Here is a 25,107-nt window from a genome sequence, read left to right as displayed (position 1 = left end):
TCTCTACAAATCTCTTCATAAGGGATTTGCAAGAAATTTTTGAATGAAATCAACTCTACAGACCACATCTTTAGCTTAAACTAAAGTAATCATTCAAAATGGTGGGACAGAGACAACTCTATTGTGCTGCTACCTGCATAATATTGATTGAAGAGCAGCAGATGCATAAGAACTTCTGCTGTGCGCTTGTGCAGCACTGGGCACAAGACAACCTGCACATGGCTAAATAAGATGATGTATAATATTCAAGCATGAGTCTTTAGAGAGTGTGATAACAATGTCTCCATTTTTAAAATATTTGTATTTTTAGCAATCACCATGGATTCAAACAGAGAAGAAGCTTGACTGAGTAATCAGGAGCCTGGATGGCAAAGCAATTATGTAACGCCTTGTGTTTCCTGCTCACGCTTCTGCCTTCGAGTGGATTTTTATATTTTTTTCCAACTGAGAACTAGATTGGGAAAAAGGAGAGAGGATTTGGGGCTTCGTTCTTGGAGATGAACAGAGCTGAAACAGCACCAGAAATAACTGATATATCTGGAAAGATGAGAGTGGTGTTTGATTTATTCTTAATGATTTAATCCAGTTTTTAGGGACACCTAGAAGGATTGTGTAAAAGTGCTTCCCTTGCTTGTTTAGTGAATGCTCCCATTTGAGTCTGTTGGCTGCCGAGCCTTAGGCTGGCTCTCACGCTCCCACGGGTCACTGAAGTCAGGATCAGACAGACCTTTAAGACTCCAGTGACTTCCATGGGGAGGAGAGAGAAAAAGAAATAAGCATCTAAATTATCACCATTCACAATTTTCAATGAAGGTTAGAAACACATATTCAGTGGAGAAACCCAGCTGATGACTAGAAAAAGAAATACATCCAGCAGTGTGAGGTTGTGGCCAGGGTCCTCTCAACAGCACCAGTGCATCTACATGGCTGTACAGAGAATGAGACATGCTGCACATTGGTATTTCACCTGCATAGAGATTTAGCTGAGATCCCATCTGATTTGTAAGTCATCTTCCAAAGATAAAATACATTTCTTTTTGCTCTTGCTGAGAGATGACATATGAGCTTTCCATATTTAACGCAGAATATGTCGAATTGATGAATCAGCCATCCCGGTCAAGGTGTCCTACTTTGGCATGTATGATCTTTTCTTACTAAATGTTTTCACGAATGTTTTCTTAGGCAGTTGCTTAATTCTGTCTGCCAAAGGATAAAGTAATGATTTAACAGCTATTTACTGCACAGTAAGTCCTTCAGAGAGAAATTAAAACAACCTTTAAAAATCCCCCAAGACCAAAATTACCCTCACTGTTCATATTCTGCATCACACAACAGCAAATGCAACCCTTGTGTTCCTGCAGAACAAACACACAAGAAGAATACATTTTAGCCTTTGCTGACTGCTCCTGTGGCTGCCATCCCTCAAGGAAATGGCTCTCAGCTCAGAGTGGGTGAGCAGCTCTAGGCGTACCCCAAAGTGCTGAAAGCACTCCCAATCCTGGATGCATGGTCCCACTCTGAAGACTGGCTCTAAAAGAGAACTTTAGGAGGCTCTCTTTTTTTGCTTCAAATGGGCTCTGTTTTCCTGAACTTTCCAAACTGCAAACTCAACGTGGAGCTGGAGAACCAAGCTGGCACTTCACCATTGGTGATGAATGTCCTGTGGCCAAAATAAAAGCACAGTTTGCATCTGCACAGAACATGACATGCCCTCAGATATGGACATCATCTTTGAACATGTGTTCAATGGTACACGTAAAACCAGGGTTAATACAAAGTGCTAAAGCATCTCTAGCATCCTGTTTTCTGACAGGAGCTATATCTGAAATGTGATACAGACACATTGCTGTGGGTACGCGATTGCAGTTGAACCGCACACCTCAGCAAATGCCTTTTACTAAGGTGTACTCTGAGCTCTCCTCCCTTCCCTGGAGTGCTGACAGTAGCAGGGACTTAGTTTTGATGCTAACATCAATAAATAGGGCATGGAAATGAGGGAGGACCACAACTGTTGCAGTAAGAAAATGCCTTTTTTACCACTGTTTCCAAGTGCATTCTGAAAATATACTGTCACACACAAACCATGTTCAGTTTTGAAAATACATGGATAAAAACTTCAAAGTTTTTACTATGTCTCTTCAGCACATCTGACAAAAATTTTATATATATATATATACATATATATATATATATATATAAATTCCTGATTATGCTCCATCTGCCAACTTTCCTTTTGCAGGAAGAGATCTTTCTTGATCTGGGCAGCTGGCCAGCTTATAGAGTCCTACAGATTACTCCAGTTAGGAATAAAGCACCTTTTATACCATTTGGCTTATTTACAAAAATACACAGCCCTGCTTCTTTGAGCATGGCTTAAATCAAACAGCTGGAGACAGCTTCTTTAAACATAGCTCCGTCAGCCAGAACCCTGACCTCAAAGCCCTTCTGTGAGGCTTCTCCCACCAGCTCTGCAGAGAGCGATACATCCTGTGCTCTTCACTGCTATCACATACACCTCAAAGTCTGACCTGACACACCAAAGCTGCCCATGTGCACTTATGCTGCAATTGCCTACCTCAACACAGATGTGTTTCCATAGCTCAGCACTGAGGGTTTGGTGATGACCAGGTGGAGATTACTTGCTTATTAACGCAAAGCAAACCTCCCTAAAGCTGACCCAAGCAGACATCCAGGAGAGATAGGAAATCAGCATCAGTGTGTGATTTAAGATGAGAAGTAACAGATTTAGCCTGCACCAAGAGAGGTTCAGGTTGGATATTAAGAAAACTTCCTTCTCCAAAGAAGTGGTGAGGCATTGGCACAGGCTGCCCATGGAGCTGGTGTAGTCACCATCACCAGAGGTGTTCAAGAAACGAGATGAGTCACTGAGGAGTATGGTTAGTGGGAGTGGTGGGGATGAGTCAGTGTTTGGACTAGATGGTCTTACAGGTCTTTTCCAACCTTCATGATCCTGTGATTCTATGGTTTTATCTGGAAAAGATCCTGCTGCCAGTCTAGTTGTCAGTGTAGCACCAACCGGCGAGTCAACAGATATGCAAATTGAACAAAAGCTAAGACAGATGAATTAAATACATTTTCTGTACTTTAGCATTCAGCCACATCTTAAGAAAATTTCACTAGGGACTGAATCCATCCAAAAAAGCTTTCCATAGCCACCCCAGCTGAGCAAATGCTGTTAAAAGTTTTTAATCCCTCCAGAGCCTCTTATCCCCTGCATTGAAAGAAGAGGTAATATTACTTCCTCACTTAAAAGAGTTCAGCTCTATTAAAGAATTGCTGGTCAGCCCTGTGATTAAGTTTACTCTTTAAACTCCAGTTCTCACACAGAAACAATGGCACGTGAGGGACAAACAGGTGATCTGAAACAGCCAACTTGGCTTTACCAAGGGCAGATTGTGCCTGACGCATCTGGTTCAGTGATGGAGTGGTGGCATTTGTAGATAAAGGGCAGGCAACTGATGTCATCTACCTAGACTGCGCAAAGTCTTTGACACGGTCCTGCACCACATCCTTGTCTCTGAATTGGAGACATTGGAAAGGTGGAATATTTGCAGGATCAAGAATTGGTTGGATGGCTGCATCCAGAGGGATATGTTCAGAGGCTCTATGTCCCATGAACGTAGAGGCTGGTCACAAGTGGTGTTCCCCAGGGATCTGTCCTGGGGCCTAATGAGGTTAAACAAAGCCAAGCGCAAGGTGTTGTGCTTAAGCCAGGGAAATCCCAGGTATGTTTACAGACTGGGAGAAGAGCTTGAGAGCAGTCCTGTGGAGAAGGACTTGGAGTCACAACAGAAGCTTGGAGCGCTGAAGCGCCTCTCCTACAAAGACAGGTTGAAGGAGCTGGGCTTGTTCATCCTGGAGAAGGCTCAGGGGACACCTCATTGCGGGCTTCCAGTACTTAAAGGGAGCTTATAAAGAGGAGAGAAACAACTTTTTACATGTCCTGATAGTGACAGAACAAAGGGGAACAGTTTTAAACTAAAAAAGGGGAGATTTAGATTAAATGTTGGGGAAAACTTTTGACTGAAGGGTGGTGATGGTGAGGCACTGGCACTGCTGCCCAGAAAGCTGTGGTGCCCCAGCCCTGGAGGTGTTCACAACTGTGTTGGATAGGGCCCTGTGCAGCCTGAGCTGGCAACTAGCCCATTGCAAGAGGATGGAAATAAGTGATTTTTGAGGCCTCTTCCAACCAAAACCACACTTAGATTCTAAGAATATAAAGTAAATTTCTTGATGGCAAGAGCAGCTGTACACAATGTTATTCTGATAAAGACATCAATGTGTTTCAGCTGGAGAATCATTTGCTTTGTGAGGGAAGTCCTCGCTGGCTTCAAAAGGGAAAGGATGTCTGCCAGTCTAGACGGAATAATAATGTTAGCAGCCAGCACCAATAGGGCTACTAATGCTTTAATAAGGTACAAAGATTATGAAGAATCATTTATGTTCGATCATTTCCTGTTGCCTGAGTCCAGGTCCCTGGTAATTATATTTCAGCTCTTTCTAGCATCCACTGTTACCTGCAGAGGCTTTGTGTATTCATGGAGCTTCTATTTAATACCGATACATTGAATAATGATTTTACTATTAATGTACTTCATTTCATTTCACTTCATTTCATTTCAGTAACTAGCCCTTTTTATCATCATCTCTGCTAGATAGCTATTCAACTGCAATTTGAATAACAAAAATGGGCCACTACCTGTGGAAAAGCACTGGGTGGGTGAATAGCCTTGGAAAATTAGGGTCTTGGTCAGAAGGGAGAGACTTGCATGCTGCCCCTGGGATGGACAATGGGCTGCATATGGACAAAGCACATCAAACACATTAAAACTAACAAGAAACGAGATGTGAGTGAGTAAAATATGCTGAAAACGAAGAGTAACCCCTCAGTTATGTATAACAAGAAGCTTAAATGAGAAAAGCAGAAATGCATCAGGAATCCAAAGTCACTTTCAGAGTGATGATTGTTTTCACACTACAAGTCAAAACATGATTTTTGCTTTTCAGCAGCCACAATCACTGCTAAGTCACAACCCAGACAGAATGATGATATTTAAAACATGCCCAAGTCCAAACCAAAGCACAGCCTGAGGAATGTGCCTGATGACTGTGGATCAGGCTGGCTTATTCTGCCTACCGTAGCTTCTTCCTGTAACAACCAGCTCAGATCCAATGCAGATCTGATCACCCTGGAAGGCTTTTTAAGGCAACCCAAAACCAAAGCTTCTTTTGTTTGGTTGGTGGCTTATTTTGTCTGCTTTCGGTAGTGGTTTTGTGCTTCCTGTGTTTTCTTCTCAGAAGAGTTAAACAGCTATGTGTGCCATTTATGACCTTTCAAATAAATACATGTTAGGTCTGGTTCCCAAAGTTTCTCTTTTTCAACAACATAGCAGCTCCAGAGCCATCTCTACTGCAGTTGTGATTCCACCTTCCCCTCCTGCTGTAATTGGCAGTTCCCTGTTGAGAAAGTCACCCTCAAGCAATCTGCCATAGATGTTTCCCTTGCACAACCATGGTGTGATACATCAGCAAGCTGATGTAATAGAAAACTAATCTACAACAGCAAAATATTTATTTCTATACAATCATGTGGCAGCCAAACTAACAGCTGGGCAGCAGGAGCACACTGCTGGGTAGCGCTCAGCAGGAGTCCCTCAAGCAGCAGATGCCCCACATCAGATGCAACCCAAACCCAGGCAGTCAGGCACTCAGGATTCCTCGAGGCAGACATCAACCCTGCAAAGTACTGAAAGTTTCCAGAAGCCATGTTGCATTAGAAAACATAGTTTGGGATTATCAGCCTGTGTTTTCTTTATGCAGTTTCCATCTAGGAAAAATAACACACAACAGGATTTTATTTATTCTAAATATTTACTCTTAATTACAGGACAACTACCAGAGCTGCCATGCTCCATACTGACACAGAAGTGAGGGATCTTGCAATCTGAAAACCTGCACATTAATTGTCATGAGTTAGGACATCTGCAGCACTCCCTTACCTGGCTTTCACATGTTCTTACCATCTCAGAATGCAGAAGGAAAAACCACAGCATGTGTAAACTCAATCTTTTTCAAACTTCATCGAACAGCTTTCACGAGAGCGTGTCAAGAAAGAGTTGTTTAAGAGTGAACTCACAGTAGAAAGCTTGAGCTGGGAAAATATGAAGTGGAGGAAGTGACTTTGTTAGAAACAGATAGTATTTATCTGTGTATGAGGAACTTGGTAAGAGGAATTCTGTTTTGTACATCGAGGTCACGGTGAAAGCTGTGCTTCATGTTTTTGTGGTGATGCAAGAAATGAGCTCTCCATATAAAGTCTTTTTATCTGTCATCACGTCCATAAACATTCTATAAAACAATGTTTGTAGAAACAGAAAGAAGAAGTGAATCCTACTCGCTAAAACTGAGCAAGCTACCAGCCCACAGGCTTGGCACTGTTTACAAATATGTGAAGATTTACACTTAATTAGCAAAACTGTACATCAATTCTAGCTGGGTTAACTGTTACTGATTTTTTTCTTTTCTTTTCTTTTTTTTTTTTTTTTCTTTCCAGAATGGGAATACTATTAACAAGGATTTTAAGTGTCTTTCAGAAGTCATAAAAATGCCATCTGATTCCCAGGAAAATCAAAAGGCTCCCAAGACTGAATTTGGGCTCCTACAATAAAATGAAAGAAGTATTTCAGAACACAGAAACAGACATTAACCAAGACAAATAAAAATTTTGTGGCATAACACGTGATATTTGATCTGACTGTAAATGAGCAGACTTTCCTATCTGAGCGTTGCATTCATTTTTGTATGAACACCGCATGCATGGGGTTTCTCACTCTTTCTCCCTAGTGACCACAGGACTGCTCACACTTCCTCTCCACCTATCTGTACCAGAGCTTTGGCAATCAGCTGGTAGTTCTGATCATGCTTAGCAGAAATAGATTTCAAGTTACTAGATACTAAGAAGCAGGCTGCAGACCACCTGGCCTGGCCAAGCCACCACAAGCCCATTTATTCAGTCACCCTGGAACAGGGTTACTGAAGTTGGCTTTTCAGCAAGTTACTAGCAATGACAGACTAACTGCGAACACTGCATCTCACTTCAGAACAGAGGAGATGAAGAGAGCTGAGATCGAAGGTGTCATGGTGTGAGCAGGGCTGGGACATGCCAGAAGGGATGGGGAATTTCAAGGAACAGCAGCACAGCCGGACAAGTCATCACTGTGGGAAAGCACTTTCCACGGTTCTGCTTTTTACAAAGCTATTTATCAAATGCTTTCCTAGGTAAACATAATGACCTTGTTTCAAGCAGCCAGGCAAAGCAATAGGGGAAATACTGCTTGTTTTGAAACAGCTATTTCTCAAACTCAAACAGCAGCTGTGTTCATCTTTTGTGCTCACTGCCTTCTGGGATACACCAGGTTCATTGTTCTGCAAAGCCTGGCAAAAAGCATTTCTCACAGGGTAGTTTTACTATAAATAAAGGAAAAGAACATGGCCCCATCAGAAGGATCTTACCTTACACCCCTTTCAGTCACTAACTACAACATGGAAGAGCCAAAGGAGTTCTGAATATGAAATGCTTTTGAAGATTCAAAATATTTCATTACTCCACCTCTTCTTTGTCACAGAAGAAGAAACACACCTCAGGTAATTTATAAACCAAGTTTCATGCAAAACATGAGTATCAGGCAGTAAGCACTGTATACAAAGCTTCCAGCTCAAGACTTGAAGAAAGGAAACCTCTGTGTGACAAATAACCCATTGGCAAGACACGCACTACAGAGACTGTCATACTAACTCCTGAAATGGTTATGCTTACGTGCTTTGAACATGGAATGAAAAAGCTTTAATTGCAGGAAGAGAACAGGAGGATGAGCCGGATGTAAGTACCTTTATAAAGCACTCGGATTCCAGCAAGGCATGCAGCATAGCTGAGCACATTCACTACAGTGAATGCCATCTCAAAGCCAAGTGGTCAAAGTACACACAGGGATCTGAGATGTGGGTGAGGCTGTGGCACACCTTGTGTTACAATGCAACCCAGCACCCTGCAGCTGTGCCTGTTCCAACAGCAAATTCTTCTTAAACCTCACAGCAATTTTATATGTTCTCTTTAGGAAATTATTTTTGAGTGATTTGTGCTCATGCTAGATTTCGGGGCAGAAACTAGTAATATGTCACCTCTGGAAAAAATAAATTACATGTTTTTCATTTGTGCTCTATAGTTTACCATGACCAGCACCTGACCTGGACTCAGAACACGTTCAGTTTGAGGAATACTCAGCCACTGTAATTTCAGGAAGTTCCTGTGCTAACACACTAAGAACAATGCTCCTCCTTGAAATGGGGAAACAACTCAATGAAAGACAAGCACACCATTGTGAATGAAAAAATTTAATAGATCCCCAAAACGGTTAAGATTGCAATATTTTAATAGATCCCCAAAAAATGCCATTCGGCAGACAAGCTCTAGATCAGTTCAGTAGCTTACCATAGTCATCCTATGGCACTGCACTGAATTTTGATCTTTTCTGAACTGATACACTCGTCCTACAGCATAGCCAGGTCAAAACTGTACAGCATCCACTCCGTAAGTCTGCAAATACCCTGTGTACAACTCAACAAGCCTTGTCACTTCGATTGTCAAGTTCACTACAATTTAAAGTGTCATTTTGCAAAACAGAGCTTAAACATACATTGTCATTTCAAGATAAATATGACAAAGTATATTTTATTGACACTCTCCACACTGCCCACTAAAGAGGAAAAAGAGTTGCATTTATTTTTTTAAGCCAACTATACAATTTCTAGATCGCATTCAGTGTAAAAACTTGGAGGTATAAACAGAAGTTGAGTGAAAATATTAAGTACGTTTCCAATCCTGCAGTGCAGAAAACCAACAACAATGGTATTTACTCTACATTAGAAGTGTTCCTGTTCAATTCCACATATATGCTTCTCCTCTATATAGATTTCTGATAACTTATGTACAAATCAGATGTCCAACATCTGTAATATAAATATGTAATCTTTAGGACTCAGCCACAGTAATAGTTTGATCAAAAGTACAGAAAATTTCATGTAATAGATTTTTTTTCTAATGACAGTGTTTAAAAACCCCCTGAACCCAAATGACCTTAGAATGACGGATATTTCTTCTCTACAAAAATGCATTGCTCAAACACACATAGAAATCATTGGATAAATGGATCGCTTGAGCTACACTAAGGTCAGAATGACATGTGCTGGGCAGCCCATTCCAATAAACGCTAGCTGTACAAACAGCAACGACATATGTATCAAAGCAGAAAGGAAAAGTACTAGCATATTTTTAAACAAACTGCTACAAATTCAGGCTACTAAGATTAAGGCAATCAGCAGTTGAAAAGCTTCAATTTGGCATAGAGTTGCAGCAAGATCTCTCCCTCCCCCCACTTATACATTTCTTTTAACATTAATATTTTTAAAGAGCTGCAGATGATCTTTTATTACACGTATGAAGTACAATTCACTGTGAAGTGACTGATCTGTAACTTAGTTTAATAACCCTGATTACATTGAGCTGCTCAAATTTTAAAGTGTTAGTTTTACTGTTTAAATTTTCCAGCATGGATTTCTAAATCATACAGAGAATATTCAACATCCACCATCTCAAATTAACTGATACTATGATTTGCATTTATTCTTGGGGTACTCTACCATTTAAGGGCTCAAAATAGATTTGACAGTCAGATAGCACTCAACTTTACAAAGGACAGTTATTTGCAGCAAAAATACTTTTTATATAAACATACACACAGTAGATCAAAAAATCAACAGGCTTTTCTTTATGGCTTTTTTCACTGAGGTACTGTTAGAACATCCAGTAACAGGATGCATATGTTTGTAGGGTATGAAAGCCACATTCATAATCTGTACCACTAACTCATGTCAAGTGGCAACAGACTGCAAATTCAAGACTGCCTTCCCTTCTGTGTAGAGGTCTCAGTGCAAAGCTTCAGAAAGCCGCAAAGGCAACTGGCATATGCAGAGAAATTAGAGTAAAAAAATTTTCACATCTAAAGGAGAGGAAAAGAATATCCATAATAAACTAGAATCTCTGTCAGGTCGTTTCCTACAATCAACAGCAAACATTTGGGACTTAATTTTCCAAGGCAGCAAGGGAGTATGACAGCAGACACAATAGGTCTTGAAATGTTTAGTTTAGCTCTTGCACCTGATCTTTAAGCTAAGTGCAAGCAGAGCCTTAGAAAAACCAAGCTGCTATTATACCACTACACAAGGTAAGTTCTGCAAGCCAATGATAAACACTGTCAGAAAGGATGAGGCTGACAAGCACATGACTTCATTTGATGCCACATCAGACAGAAATCCCCAAGTTCTATTCTCAGCTGTAAAAGCTTATGTTTGAAAGCACATTTAGTTTCACCTTGCCTTCTTTATTTCACATGATGGACAACTGCAGATGTATTTATTAATAGTTCCTGTTAGCTTTTAGCACAAAAGGAACAATGTTAAATGTTAAGCAAGTCTGCAGATTCCTCACAACTGCTGCTATATGCATTTAGTATTCTACCTCTGAATCATAATTTTTTTTTTTTTTTGCATAAAGCAGCCACGTGGTGCTGCTACACTTGTTTTTCTTTTACACCTATACTAAAAATGTGTTTCTGCAATAAATACTGACAGAGTGAAATGGAAGTTCAAAATATACTCAGCCAAGTTTCCTTTACCCTACAGACCCACTCAGCAGGCTGTAGATACTCGAGTTCTTTAGATTAGGATACAGCAAAACATCTTAAACTCAGCTTAACCACATACATACTTAAATGTATATACACTTTATAACATATCACTACTTAGATCAACAAATTCATCATCTCTCTTGACCAAGTCATCCTCATCTTCCAAGTCTTTCCAGGTGCTAGTGGGTAAAGCTGGTTTGACAGACTGTCTCTGAAGTAAAGCAAAAGGAAACAAAGACGACAAACGGGCAGAATTTCTCAGCGTTGGAACACCATGTACGTCTCCAGAAACAGCTTGACTATGTTCTTCATCCATTTTCACCTGCAAGTTTTGCACTTCCTCCATCAAGTCCAAAATCTTGGCAGCTGTGGCTATTGTACCACCGCCATGAAGCTGTGCTTCAGGAATCCATCGTAAATAGCGTTGAGCCCAGACTTTGATTTCAGGTCCATCGATGCGAGGCAACAGAAGACCATGATAATCAACAGGCTTACTATGCCAGCTATCATAAAACTCCCTGAAGCTATTTGGAGGTTCATCTGAAGAATTAATGAACTTGCCAATTCTTTTACCCAGAATGTTTTTAATTAGATGATCTGTTTCCTCCCTGAAAAATCCTCTCTTTGGGGAAGATTTTGTTTGTGTCAGTGGCAAAGAAAGCTGCCGTTGATGCTTGAAGGGGAAAAAGAAAATAAAAATATACAAAGATAAATATTGATGAGACTTTAAAAATCTTCAGCAGAAGAAAAACATTGAAACTGTGTTCATAAAACACCTAAAAAAAAAAAAATCGATGAAGTGACTTAAACACAGCCTTGCCTTTGCTACAGTGTCTGAAACTGCTACTCCTCATGGCTAATGCATCAAATAACTCATACAGCATTCTGTATTTGCATCTACTTTCCCTGCAACTATAGCAGTGAAGTAACACTGAATAAAGCATTCCTTGCAACAGGAAAATGCCCTTCATACAAGCATTACAGATTTCCAAGTTTAATTTAAGATGGCCATATAAATCAAAGAGCATTTGACTTAGAAGTTTTTAATTCTGTATTTCCTCATTACTTGCCACTTTACAGAAGCATATTATGCTGTATACCATAACGGTGCCACACCTGAGAATGCTTTAGTGCAGAAGAGACTTTAGACAAGAGAGAAACTACAGAACAGCCACCCCAAACAAGTTGTTTCTTCTGAATTTATGTTATTTGCTAGTAATGAGGTGACCTACTCAATACTGCATATCCTTAACAGATGTTGTTTGTTCCTGGGTTTCACTGGGTTTTGTTCGTTTGTTTGTTTTTAAATACATGCACACACTCCCATTATACTCAGGGCAAAAATCAAGGAGTCAATTACAAGCCTGTTATGCGCTTCAATTAAGTACTCAGTGAAATAAAACAATAAAATAACTTAAAATCATCACAACTCACCTGGACATTAAGTCCCAGGAAGAAGTTAATAGTTGTATGCAAGTGCAGTAGTAAGAAAAACTGTGCTGTGCACAGAAACCATGGAAGATTGATTGAAAAGCTGAGAGATGCGAGCAGCACTCAAGACCTAGATGAGTCTGAGTTGTACATATATTTTGTCAGTTAAAAATTGACACTAATGTAAGCATGTTAGAAGTATGACTTTGTTGTACTTCTTTTCTTATTCGTAAATGATAGAAAGAACAGGTTAAGCAAAAAAAAAAAAAAAAAAAAAATCTTACTTTGAATCGTGCAGTTTTCCGTTGGCTTTTTTCTGGTTTTGGTTTCTCTGCATAAAGAGGGTTGTTCAGAAAAGCTTGGGCCTTGAGATCAAATTGCACAGACCAGTCCCACACAGTAAGAAATCTGAAAGGACTGCTTTGTGCCTTCAGGATTTCACCAGTCTGCCAAAGCATTAAGACAGTTAGAAAAGATTTCTGACCAAATTAAGGTGAAGTTTAGAAACATTCTGGAAGCTGGGCAGGAGATGAACTCAAACACAGAGGGCATGTCAGGACTATGGAATAAACCTCTCTGTATTTCACTGCAGTCACGCAGTGATACCAATTTAAATTTTATGCTCAACACTTTATATGCTAAACAGTGATCTTCAATTTCTTAGGCTCTTTACTGCCTACTTCCACCTCCTTATGCTAGGGAAAAGCATTAACTGAATATAAATCCACAACCAAAAAACACTGATTTTAGAACAAAGCAGAGTATGTAACAGGAGAATTTTGTAGATAATTTACGCAGGACAGCTTAGGCTAAGGAGCTCAATTTTCACTGGAGAGTAATGAACATGGAACTACAGCTCCACACTAGAAGTTACAGATTTCTGAGTTATTTTCATCTTGTCATCACACACTCCGAAGTACTGAACGTGACCCTCTAGACGCAAAGTTGAACCGACTCACCTCCAAGGCATCATTCTTCAATTAAATAAGGAAAAATATCCTACTACTGATTTTTTTTTTATATTCCTTGTCTATCAGACAAACTTGTTAGCCAGCACATTGCATACACAAAACAAACCCTTACCGTAGTAGTGTCTTTTTGATGTTGTGAGTTGAAGAAGAAAGTGCTGAATATAGGCACATAGAGGCTGTCTGACAAGACAGTCAAGTAAGTTTCTGTGAACTCAAATGCTGGAGGATACTGTTGTACCAACTGCCAGACACAGTTCAGCAAGAGCAGAAACACAGGAGCCTAAAAGAAAATATTGTATCAGTTTCACAAAAATAAAGTACGTTCTATCATGCAGACCATTTGTTTTACAGTATTCAGCATCTACAAATCAAAGAACGCAACCTGGTGAATTACAGAATTGCTGTATACAACTTTGGCTGAACTCTGCAGTATCATCTGAGTGACCCCCAAGCCATCTGTCTGAAGAAGGGAGCAACACTTTCTAAGCTGAATTTGTACATATTAGCTCACTATAAAAGGCTGTAAGGGAGCCGCTTTCAAAGTTGCAAAACTAGTTAATAACAACTGCTAATTAGAATTGAGCAGTTTACACCTATGATTTCCATTCTTTATAGCAATTTGATTCATTCCCAAAATACAAACATACGAAGCTGTGACAAAAATGCATAAGTCACTCGAGTTATTTCTACAGATGTTAACCATTTAACAGTTTAAAACGATACAAGATGTGAGTCTTTTTTGAAAGGCTCAAAGACTGAAGTTAAATTTCATGTTTATTCTTTAGTTATAAAGACGTTGCTGAACTTTAAATAGCAGAAACACTAACACTGTACAAAGTACTGACCCGTGAAGCAGAAAAAAAACAAAAGAGCTTCTGGATGGATAGCTAAGCCCCTCCTTATGCTGACTAGAATTTTAAATGTCAGGTAAGGAAAACTAAAGGAAAATAAATATCATACCTCTTCTTTGTCACTTTTATGTAAATGATTACAACGATCCAAAAAGCCATGTCCCCCAATTACCCACTCCTTCTGAATAAGGCTCTGAAATCCCAATTTTGTTCTGCTGTATGAATCCATCATCACTTGAACCAGACTGGAGATTACACAGCACAGATCAGTAGCACTCTCTTCTACAAAAGAGAAGACAAATCTGTATTGTCTATACCATTCCTTAAGCTTTGGATAACAAAGCAAAGAATTACTAACTGCACGTTACTAAACAAAACTGTATTTCAAAACACAGAAGCACAAAATTCCTCACAAGTTATATAACAGAGACATTAAATCTGTATTTCTAATATTGTTTGTCTTTTTCCTCCTGAAAACAAAGGTTTTTGGACACATATGCATGACAAAATAGAAAGGAAACTTTCAATACTCTAATTTAGATCCCTACTCCTTTTAGTCTTCCACAGTGCACACACTGCCTCCTTCTGCCTTCAACTATTAGGCCTGCTACTCAATCCTCACCCCTTTGTTCTGCATGCATCTTTTCACAAGGAGGGGCTGTGACTTAAAGTATCCCTAAATGCACACAAGAGACATAGGGTAAGGAGTGTACAACAGTGCTGAAATTGCCCCCTTGTGCAATATCCATCCTCTGCCATTCACATGCCTTTGAGAAACATCTTCCAGAGCTAGGTTTCTCAAATGGTAATGTGGTGAAAAATCCCTTAACTTCTAATAGAAAAATAGTGCGTTGGTTAACATTACGTTTGGTTTTTCATGTGATTACTTTCATCAGTCTTGGTAAACACACTGCTCAAGATGTGCACAGTAAGCATACACTTTACTAAAGTGATTATATATATTAGTGTGCATCTAGAGCAAAAATAATGCTTTACAAAGTTCTTATTCTCAATGTTCTGTGTGAAGCTCATCTCCTCTCTTCAATCTCAAAATACAGCAGAAGACCTTAAAAATAAGTTAGTAAATGAGAACATAAACAACAGACAGTATGACTTGCATGAAAGTTTATGAACAGCTTTCTCATTTGTAATGTATTCCTCTTAGCTTTGAACTATGCTTATTAAATGTTTCCTTCTGTTTTTTTCCTGTTTGTTTGTCCTATTGCTTGTTTTGTTTTTAGACTACTGAAAGTATTTCCAGGAATGTGTGATCTTCAGCATTCTTAAAGTAGCAGACACTTATAAATTGTACCAACTTCTACCATAATTAAGAATTGACAGCTTAAGCTACATTTAAAGAACTTCAAAAAGAAAAATCAGAACTATTTCTATAAATAAGATAGTTTATTGAAATTTAAAATAATATAAAATAGGATAATCTCATCAATTTCTTACCGATAAGGAGGACATTTGTATGCTGCCTTTCCAGACACTCAACAACTTCTATAGCTTTCTTCAAGACTCGCCTATTGTGGTATAGAAAAGTTTAGTTTAACTATTAAGATGTTAGCTAGTTAGCTATTAAGATGTTTACTTTTTTGTTTTAAAGTAGCCTCCTAAAAAGTAGTTAAAATATACTATTGAAACTTGCTTATTCTTGTAATATAAAACTTCACTCATCTTCTACAGATGAAGCATTTAATTTCAACATCAAGCTTCCAGAAGATATCCTCATTTGACAATCAATCGTGCGTTTCCACTGTTAGCTCTGTACATACATCATACAGTACTTGATTCTGAATCTGTACGAATCATTACGTACACTGAAGATTTCTATTGCTAAGATCCAGATCTTTATCCCAGTACACTGCCTCACTTATTTTCCAACCTACTACATGGTATGTTTCTCCCACAACCTCTGTTTGAGCAACAGAGGGGAAGACCAGCAATCAGATGTTGTAAGCATGCAGACAATGCTTACTCAGAGATTATCATTAAACACAGATGACTGAATGGAGTTAAAGATCATGTAAAAATAGACTTACTCTACTGGTTTCTAGTCCTAACTCTTCATGAAGTTGGCATTTTCTGAAAATGTTTGTATGCACATGAGGATTCTTGCAACTGATAAGGCCACTAACAGAAGCTAACAGTTTAGTCTCTAATTGTAAAGCTGTCAGATTCTTCAGCGCAGTTGAGAAGGCATTCCTACTGACTTCAAGAGCCAAGAATAGGCTCAGAAAGTAACTGCATCCAAGTATAAAACTGACCAGTCTCAAAGCAGCCTAAGGATAGGAACTTGGGCTGGTATGTACTTTAGCTAAATTATGAGTTATGTCAATAGATTTCCCAATATATGACCTTCACTAGAACCTCTCATTCAATCAATGCAAGTATTTGTTGATTATTATTCCGCACAGAATGAAGTTAAGCTCACTGCAAAAAAGCTGAAGAAGTACTTCATGGTAACAAGCTGATCACAGAATAAGCCAACAGATAATTCAGACAACACAAAATAACACTGAAAACAAATAAAAGAACCTCAACATTCCACTACACCAAGCCTTATGCCAGCCAACACCATTCCAAGACTTACTCACTGTGGACTGCTGAGAGAAGAAAAAGAACTTGAGGAACAATCAGGAGAGGAAGGGGACAAAACTGAGAACAACTGTCATTTTATTAATCTGTGGAGGGCTAACATCTTGAATACTGCAGTTCATCCCATCCTAAAGGATATTACAGAAGTAGAGAGTACAGAGAATGGCAAGGCAAGTCAGAGACATGGAACAGGTTTCAAGCAAGAAAGAAAGAATACTTCAGTTTGGAAAGAAGCTAAGTACAGGAAAGAAATTTATAGATATATAGTTTTAAGAGATTTCCTCAAAGAACTGTAATTGGAACGATCTGCTGCTTCTCCCAATCTTTTAAAAGTGGGGTGCTTCACACAATTCTGCATTGTTGAAATGGTGAACTATATTGTAGAAATAAGATAAATAGGACCGTAGTATTGCCTTAGTTTCCTGAAATATGAAGATGTTCTTCACCTTTCCAGTAGGAAAGAAAATTTTTGAAAACCCTCAAAATTCAAATTCAATTAGAAATTCAATTAGCAGCAATCTGAAAACAAGAGTTATAGGTATAGCAAACCTGATGATCTCTAGCCAGTTTGTGCTCTCCAACAATGAAAACCATTTCACATCAGTTGCCCAGAAGTCTGTACTGTTATCTGAACAAAACAAGAAAAGCAGTTTACTCATAAGTAGCACTAAGTAATAGGCATCCGTTATATTACTTCTCAGTTACAAAGGATTACACAACAACTAATGCTGAGTCAGTAAATCATAGCTACTGTTAAAGCTGACACTTGATTTATAACTAAACAAGGAAGTAAAGTAGTCTTGCAAATACCAGTAAAAGCTTTGTAGCAAGAAGACTTTTAGAAGACTTGCACAGTAACCAAACCAAGGAAAGAAACTTGTTGGCAATATGGGAAAAGTTTAATAAGATGAGACAAAGTATTACTTATGATTTGAATTTCAGGTGTCTTGACTTTAAAGTATGATCTATGTAAATCTTATCATAAGAAGGTAGGACTTTGAAAGTGACTAACACTGAAACCAGAAATACAAATGGGTTGTAAAAAGGTGGCTAGACAAAATTTATGAGATGGAAAAATACCAGGAAAAGTTTTAAACAGTTCACTGGAACTGTTAAAAGACAAAAAAAAAAAAAAAAAAAAAAAAAAAAGGAAAAAAAAAGTAGCATTAAAGCACATAAAAAAAGAGAATAGCTAGGATCAACCAGAGGCCAGTGTCATATCAGGAAGTCATAATTCCTGTGAACCTCACTAAAATGTTTGTAGCTTTAACCAGTGTTTAACCACACAACCTAAATTTCTACTGCTTTTATTTTTTGCATAATCAATATTAAGAAACTGAAAGCTCTCTCTAGGCCTATATGGCCACAGAACCACCAAAGTTGGAAAAGACCTCCAAGATCCTGCAGTCCAACCATCCAACTGCCACCAATGTTTCTCCACTAAACCATGTCCCCCTTGGAACAACATCTCAATATCTCATGAGCACCTCCAGGGACGGTGACTCCACCTCCTCCCTGGGCAGTCCGATCCAACAGCTGACAACTCTTTCTAGGTTGGAAAAGCCTCCAAAATAATTGGTGCAATCAGTAATTGAGCACAGCCAGTTGGATGAAGAATATGACAGACTCTAGCCTGCAATGAATGAGATGGAGGAGAACACAGCCAATTCAGCAGCAAGCAGCTCACAAACTTAAAGTTCTGCAGAATCAGCTTAGCCAATGCAGAAATGCCCTGGAATGTTCTGAGGAGTTGCTGGGACTTGATGCACAGTCACTGGACATAAAAGGGACTGTCAAATTCTCATAGGTTGTCAGACAAATAAATTCACAACGTTTTCAGCATTGCACAATGCTGAAATCAGGAGTAAGTGATAATATTATTTGTTTAATAGTGGGCTTCTCCCAGATAAGGCATGTATTCCAAGCTGCAAAGCTTTTGCCAGTGCATAAAAGATTCAGAGATAGACTTGGCAGCGTGTCCAGTTGTTGATAATCACATCATGGTTTTATGATTTTTGTGACTGGTATTCCACATGGTAACATCACGTACAGCACTGGGAGTTAAAGAGTTAATGCTCCACATCTGTGGATTGTCAGTGGTTCTGGGTATACTTTTCTCAGAAGAGAAGAACTACAAATCCCACAACTGTTACATTTCCATTTTCCATTCAGAGAGAAAGATGAAACTGCTCACGAGTCACGAGACTGCCCCTTCTGTCACTGCTCACCTCTGCACTGTGTGCTCCCTGGCTGTCTCGCCTTCAGCATTACATTAGGGCCCTAGGTTTTGGACACTCTCTCTCTCACTTTATTTATTAGCTTCAATTCCAATTATTTTGTACTATATTGTGTTATCTTGCATTCTGCTATTGTATTTAGTAAGTTAGTTTTCTCCCTTCACTTGTTGCCACTGTTTTGTTTTTAGGCCCATCTCCCTACCTTTTCCCTACCCCTCTTCCCCCTCTCCTAAGGCATGGGTCTGTGGGTCCCTCCATCCCATCAGTCATGAAACCAGGACGAGCCAGGCCAGAACTCTGACATTGCATAACACTGGAGAACAACCAAAGAAAACAGCAAAGTTGATTGCTTTGTACCAGAATAAAGAAAAGATAATGTTATTTGGCTTGCTCTAGAGTAGTAATGCCATGGAAACGAATGGTGATGGACTATACTAAAACTTCAGAACGTACATTATAAGATCAGAAGCCAAGTATATGAAAATTTGAGTATGAGTTTGCAAAGTTGTGGCAGGAGAATACTTAGATCCCATAACTCTGGAAACTAGGCATTTATGTTCAATTTACAGCACTTCATCTCATCTGACCTTGAAAGATGAAGATCCTGATGTTGAATAGGAACCTACTGAAGGCAAAGGCAAAAAAAAGAAGTGGAAGGGAAAGAAAAAAAAGACAGTGGTGCATCAACTCCAAAAAGGACATCTGTTAGTGCAAAGTTGTCAACAAAGGGCAGCAGGAATTACTTCACTGGTGAACTATACGCATTGCCTGGAGACAGTGCTACTGAAATCAGGCAGCATTACTTTGAGGTGAGAGCCCAGATGGAAGTTAGAGCATATTTTATAATGCAAACTCAAAGGCAGATCCTTCCAGAATCAAGTTCACTCAGCTATTATCACCAATGTACACCACTACTGGTGTAGTGGTCTTGCAGTTAAGTACTGGTTTGCAGGTGCAGAATGCATGGTGAACACTCCAGAAGAGTGAAATGATCAACTAGCAGCCTAAACAGTGTTGCCCAATGATATTTATTCAATACTTCAATTGTTGAATGTTTCTTTTTCTGTGCAGCTGCTACACATAGAAGATTGTGTTCAATTGGAAAGTGATTAACTTAGATTTGAAAACCAGGCAGATAGACCAGAAGTTGTAGCTAAATACTGTTTAATATTGCACTTCTGCATTTTGTTATAGATTTGAATATTAATTTTATGCATATTTTTCGATGAAGAATATAACAAACACTGTTATCTTAGCTCTCCCAGCAAGAATTGACTACACATTTTATCACTACTGAGCTTCCTGTACATGTTTGTTGTCTCAAACTTGAATTTCAAAAGAATACTGCATCATTTAAAAGATGACAGGGTAGCTATGAAGGAACAGTAAAATCTGTGCTTTTTTCTTGATTAAAAGAATTTTTCTAATTTCCGTGAGTAATCCATTGAAGTATCATGTATTTAGAGTTTGAGTTCAGTTCCTGTTTATCACAAGTTACACAAAGTATAAGAATGTGGAGACACTTAAGAGCATTGCTCTGGCCTCTATGAAGACTCAGTATGATATGTCAGCTGTTTAGCTAGAAAGTCTTTCAGGTAAGTGTTTCAGAACCAAAAATCCAGAACTTTTCAAACACGCAGTGTGGAACTACTCTCAGAAATAATTTACTTTGGGTTTGCTCTTGGTTTTCCAGTTTTGTGACTTGATGCTGCTAGGATTCTGACAATCAGTAGTTCATATTGATTGAAGTACATCAGACAAGAATGACAAGCTGAACAGCTCATTCACGTCTGCAGATAACAAGGCTGCAGTGCCGTCAAGTTTGGGATCAAGAGTGCAAAAGCTTTAGGCTAAATGCAAAGAAGAAGGGGAGCTATTGCTTTGTTCAGCTTCTTTCGAGTCTACATCTTTCTGATTAAAAGGCATACACATGTCTTAAACTTAAGCTGGTCTTTTTCTCATAGGCGTGTAAGACAGTAATAACTACATTGAAATTATAACCCATTGTTTTTAGCTCTTGAGTAGTATGAAGGATTTTGAGAGCACATTCTAGGAAAAAGAAATATTCACTATGAACCTCTGATGAGTTCTCATATCCTACCTTTCTCTTTGGTATCAAAAACCTTTCCAGAAAATTTACCAGAAATTATCCATACTAATTTGCAATCAATTTCCACTACATTCTACATATAAAACCAAAAGGCATTAGAGCTATCATGTATTAAAGCTATGCTGCAAATATACAGTGCCTCAATGATTGTCAGCTTCTTATGTCCAACAACAGTAGTCTATGGGAAAAGTTAGCATTTAAACTAGTACTTGATACAACCCAAAGGATTAAAAAAATCTTAACATCAAACGTTCAATTTCAGTGTATCAGAGAAAGTTGAAGTCTGTCACAATTGCAATCCACCTAATGTATACTACTGAACATTTAAACTTCGGTAAAAGCTGCTCTTCTAAGGAGATTTTCAAATATTGTGACTGCTTAGCAAGAGATAAGTCTAAGAACTACAGATACCCATTAGCCTGCCAGTCATGGGTACAGTCCTTAGCTACATACCGATAAGTCTGCATTTAAACAGTATCAGAAAATAAGGCACCAAGAGAAGGGCTACCTTTATTAGACACAGAACAGCGCTGTCATTCGTTCACTGATTTCAGAGACAGGACTACTTTGAAGGTCAACGTACCTATCAGAAACAGCTGTTTAAATCTTGTGTACGCAGTCTGGATTTCTTGCAGAGATGGAAGGCTGCTCGATAAGTCGTCTGTCTTCAGGAGTTCATAAGGAGGTTTTCTAATTGTCCTATAGATTCTATATCAAATCACCAAGAGATTAAAGCCTTCTGCTTCACATGTCAAATAATGCACCAACTAAATACAAAGTTAATATGAGTAAGTTTGGGAAATCACTATAAGACTAAGAGACAGAGATCCCCAAAAGCTAGTGGCCTCCATGAAATTCTACATACTGATTGGAAGCTTGCCTACAAGCTTATGAAAATTTTTGCTGCTCTGACCTCTCACACTGAGAAGAGTAATGCCTATACATATTTGTGCACTTTATGAATATTACAAAGACTGCTTGATTTTTACTACTGCTTCCTTAGTAGGCATTGTCTTCCCAACAGACGCCAAAATTACTTTAATAGAAGACTATTTACAGGCAAATCCAGAAAGAGGATGGATAGAAACACCCACATTTCCCAGCAGACACAATTTTCCCTGACTTCTACAAAGTTATATTCTGGCACTTAGCAACCAAATCTGTTCATGAGACATGAGACTTCAACTTAAACAAGACAGTATACCCCTCCCTTGTACTTCTCTATACACATGCATTTTCCCCTAGGAGGGGAGAAAAATGTTAGGCCAGGTAAGCTTTGGTTTGAACCAGAGAGGACCCTCTCACTCATGCTCCAGAGGTTGTGTATTTGTGTATGAGTAAGATACTAAGCATCGACTTTGTAAATAGCTATTGTTACACTGACTTTTTGTTGTAAAGTTTTTGCAAAAGCTACTGCAGCTTATAATTCAGAAGTTGTAGGCAATGGGTCAGCACAGGACAGTATTTTGTCTCCTGGTTGTTGTAAAACAGAAGACTGCTTTAAATAAGAATTACAGGAGTACCTTTGAGAAATGTAGGTCACCAGATCTACTAGAGGATGCATCAGACCAGAAGAGCATCAAGCAAAAGCATTAACTTGTCAATTATGACAATTCTTCCAAACTGAAATAAACGATTAGTGGCAGGATATTCGGCTCTAAAACCTTTCCAATAAAATATGCTGTCAATTATATACATCTGCTGTGTGACTTAGTTAAGATTCCCATTACAGTGACACGTTAACACATCCTTATGGACATCTTGCACCTGTATTTTGAAATATTAGTGGTAAACTATCAGTACTCCATTCCATAGCAAAAATACATAAACACCAAAACTGCCCACAAGTTCAGAATCCACAGATAAGGATCAGAATATCAGTAGATACTTTATTAGTGCTTACTGTTAGCTCTACTTCCATATTATGAAACAGCATTAAGAGCCACAACACACAAACTTCCCCATTTCAGAAGGAAATGCTTGAGAATCTGTAGGAAGGGTCAGAAGCCTCTCTCATGGAAATATAATTAAGAACTTCTTGTATTTAAAAATAAAGAGCCAAATTAAGTTACTATCTGTTAGTTCTCTGATTAACAGGCTCCCATCTATGGCAAACAAGTGGCTAGTGGTGAAGCAGATAATATACACTGACTTGACTTCACCTCTTAGGAGCAAATTATTAGATAAGTTCACGACACCAAATAAGTTAAAAAAAAAAAAAAGCTGGGTGTAGGGAAGCAGCAAGTCATCAGCAGGCATCTGTGTTCTTCTCTTTATCTCAGCTTTCACATTTTTCAAACTGCTGAGCTGCACCAACTCACTAATTCAGCTTAAAAAAAAAAAAAGTCTTACCAACACATTTGTAATGAACTACTACAAACCAGCTGAGAAGACAGCTGATTTTACAAAGATTTACCTCAACTGAAAAAAATTCATGTTTAGAGATGAAGAGTTTGGACTCATTCACTTGCAAACATTAATTAATGATACTACTACTGTAGTTAAGAACTACAGAGTTGGCACTGCCTTACTTAAGAAGGATGGTTTGTACAGAGATTAGTCTGGTATTATATATTTCTGCAAGTAAGTCTGTAATGACATTACAGTCCTGCACAACTGACCAGGGATGCTACTAGACCAAGGACTTAAACCCATTTCACTACAGTAAACTACTTTTAGTTCTAGCTCTGATGCGTGCAAGCTTAAAGATATGGCATATATGGAAAAAGAGAAGCAAGGTCCATACCAAGCAAAGTGTTGTGGACAGAATAGCTATTACTGACCCATCCAAGAAGGCTTTTTGCATTTGTGAAGTGCTGTCATCCTGTTCTTTGGGAAATGCAGACATTTTGAGAAGAGCAGCACCATTATGGCAAGACCAACACCAAATCTGCAGAAAGACATTTACTGTGATAGAAGTTGATAAACCATTTCATACAAAGTAGCTGACTGAGTCATTACAGGAAATTTCTTTACGCTGTGTTTTGTTGAATGTTTTATGTATTCACAGTTCAGTAATAGCAAAGTTCTTCTCTATTTGCATCCCAATTACATGCCTCAGTATGCTATTTACATTGGAAGATCTGCTAAAGATGGCTCTTGTAAATAACTCAACAGTCATCAGGAATAGTAGTATTTTTCTAGTAGTTAAGCCACAAAATAACTCACAATATATACACTCCCATGGTTTTCCACATGAACTGTACGTAAAGAGTAACTAAGCCCATGAAACATTAAACATGTGCTCCACAGCTACACAGGTTGTGCAGCACACAGAAAAGTGATGCCTACTTATTTTCACAGGAATTGCAAGTTACAAAGAGCACAATAACACTAATTAATAGAACAAATTTTCAGCTACAAAACACATTTTTCTATGTAGTCACCACCATTAGCTATGCATTTCACAAGTGATGAATAAAAGCATGCATGCCACACTTAAAAATCTGCACCAGGGGAGGTGACCCACTGTGCTGTCACCACTGCTAAAAGGCACCACTGCAGCTTCACTGTGCTGTCATCCAACGTTTGGTGTCCACAAATGTTCAGTGAGTGCAAATGAACATCGATGGCTGCAATTTTTCCCCACATGGAGGAATTCGATGACACACCTTTGCTTCATATGCACTTCCACTGGCAGCCTGACAAAATGGCATCTGACCTTCGCTGCCATCAGTGGCATGGCAACAAGACATAAAGCAATATTAGCTGGGAAGGCTCAGTCTCTACAGTCATACTCTCAACAACTGTCTCTGACACTGTGGGCAGACAGAATCAAATAGGGGGCATTACTTTTGGAACAGCCCTCATAAAACAAACTGCACTGTTACAAGTATTCTTTACAAGAGGTCAGTCCTCAAAGCTTCTCACTTCCCTATGCACCTTCTCGAGTCCCATCAGAGTAGATATAGCCAAGATATTTTGAACACAAGCTTCCCATAGAGGATTTGAAATAAGAATTCTACTAAGCTTCTAACCAACGCAAAGTGCAATAAAAAGCTTCTTTATATTGTCTGGTCAAATGAAGGCAAGTAATTTAAATTATTTTGATCTTCACTATCAGAAAGTAAAGATTAGACAGGACAGAACAGAACTATTTTCATGAACTGATTAAGAGTATAAGTATACATGTTTTTAATTGGC

The 25,107-nt window shown here is 38.7% G+C and overlaps 1 protein-coding gene across 1 annotated transcript in view; it reads right to left on the bottom strand.

Annotated features, from left to right (window-relative positions):
• Positions 1–10,860: 10,860 nt before the first annotated feature.
• The window catches only part of MTMR12 (myotubularin related protein 12), a gene marked incomplete at both ends in the record, with an annotated part of 31,277 nt that continues 17,030 nt past the window's right edge, over positions 10,861–25,107 (bottom strand). The window contains 8 exons of the mRNA XM_079548362.1: positions 10,861–11,436; positions 12,479–12,640; positions 13,278–13,445; positions 14,126–14,298; positions 15,472–15,542; positions 17,167–17,245; positions 21,548–21,672; positions 23,748–23,854. Coding sequence (XP_079404488.1) covers positions 10,861–11,436; positions 12,479–12,640; positions 13,278–13,445; positions 14,126–14,298; positions 15,472–15,542; positions 17,167–17,245; positions 21,548–21,672; positions 23,748–23,854 — 1,461 coding nt within the window. The remainder of the gene's footprint in view (positions 11,437–12,478; positions 12,641–13,277; positions 13,446–14,125; positions 14,299–15,471; positions 15,543–17,166; positions 17,246–21,547; positions 21,673–23,747; positions 23,855–25,107) is intronic.

This window comes from Tetrao urogallus (assembly GCF_951394365.1).
Source record: "Tetrao urogallus genome assembly, chromosome: Z".
In the NCBI taxonomy this organism is placed as follows: domain Eukaryota; kingdom Metazoa; phylum Chordata; class Aves; order Galliformes; family Phasianidae; genus Tetrao; species Tetrao urogallus.
Note: the sequence above shows the minus strand (reverse complement) of the source record. Positions and strands in the feature narration are given on the sequence as shown.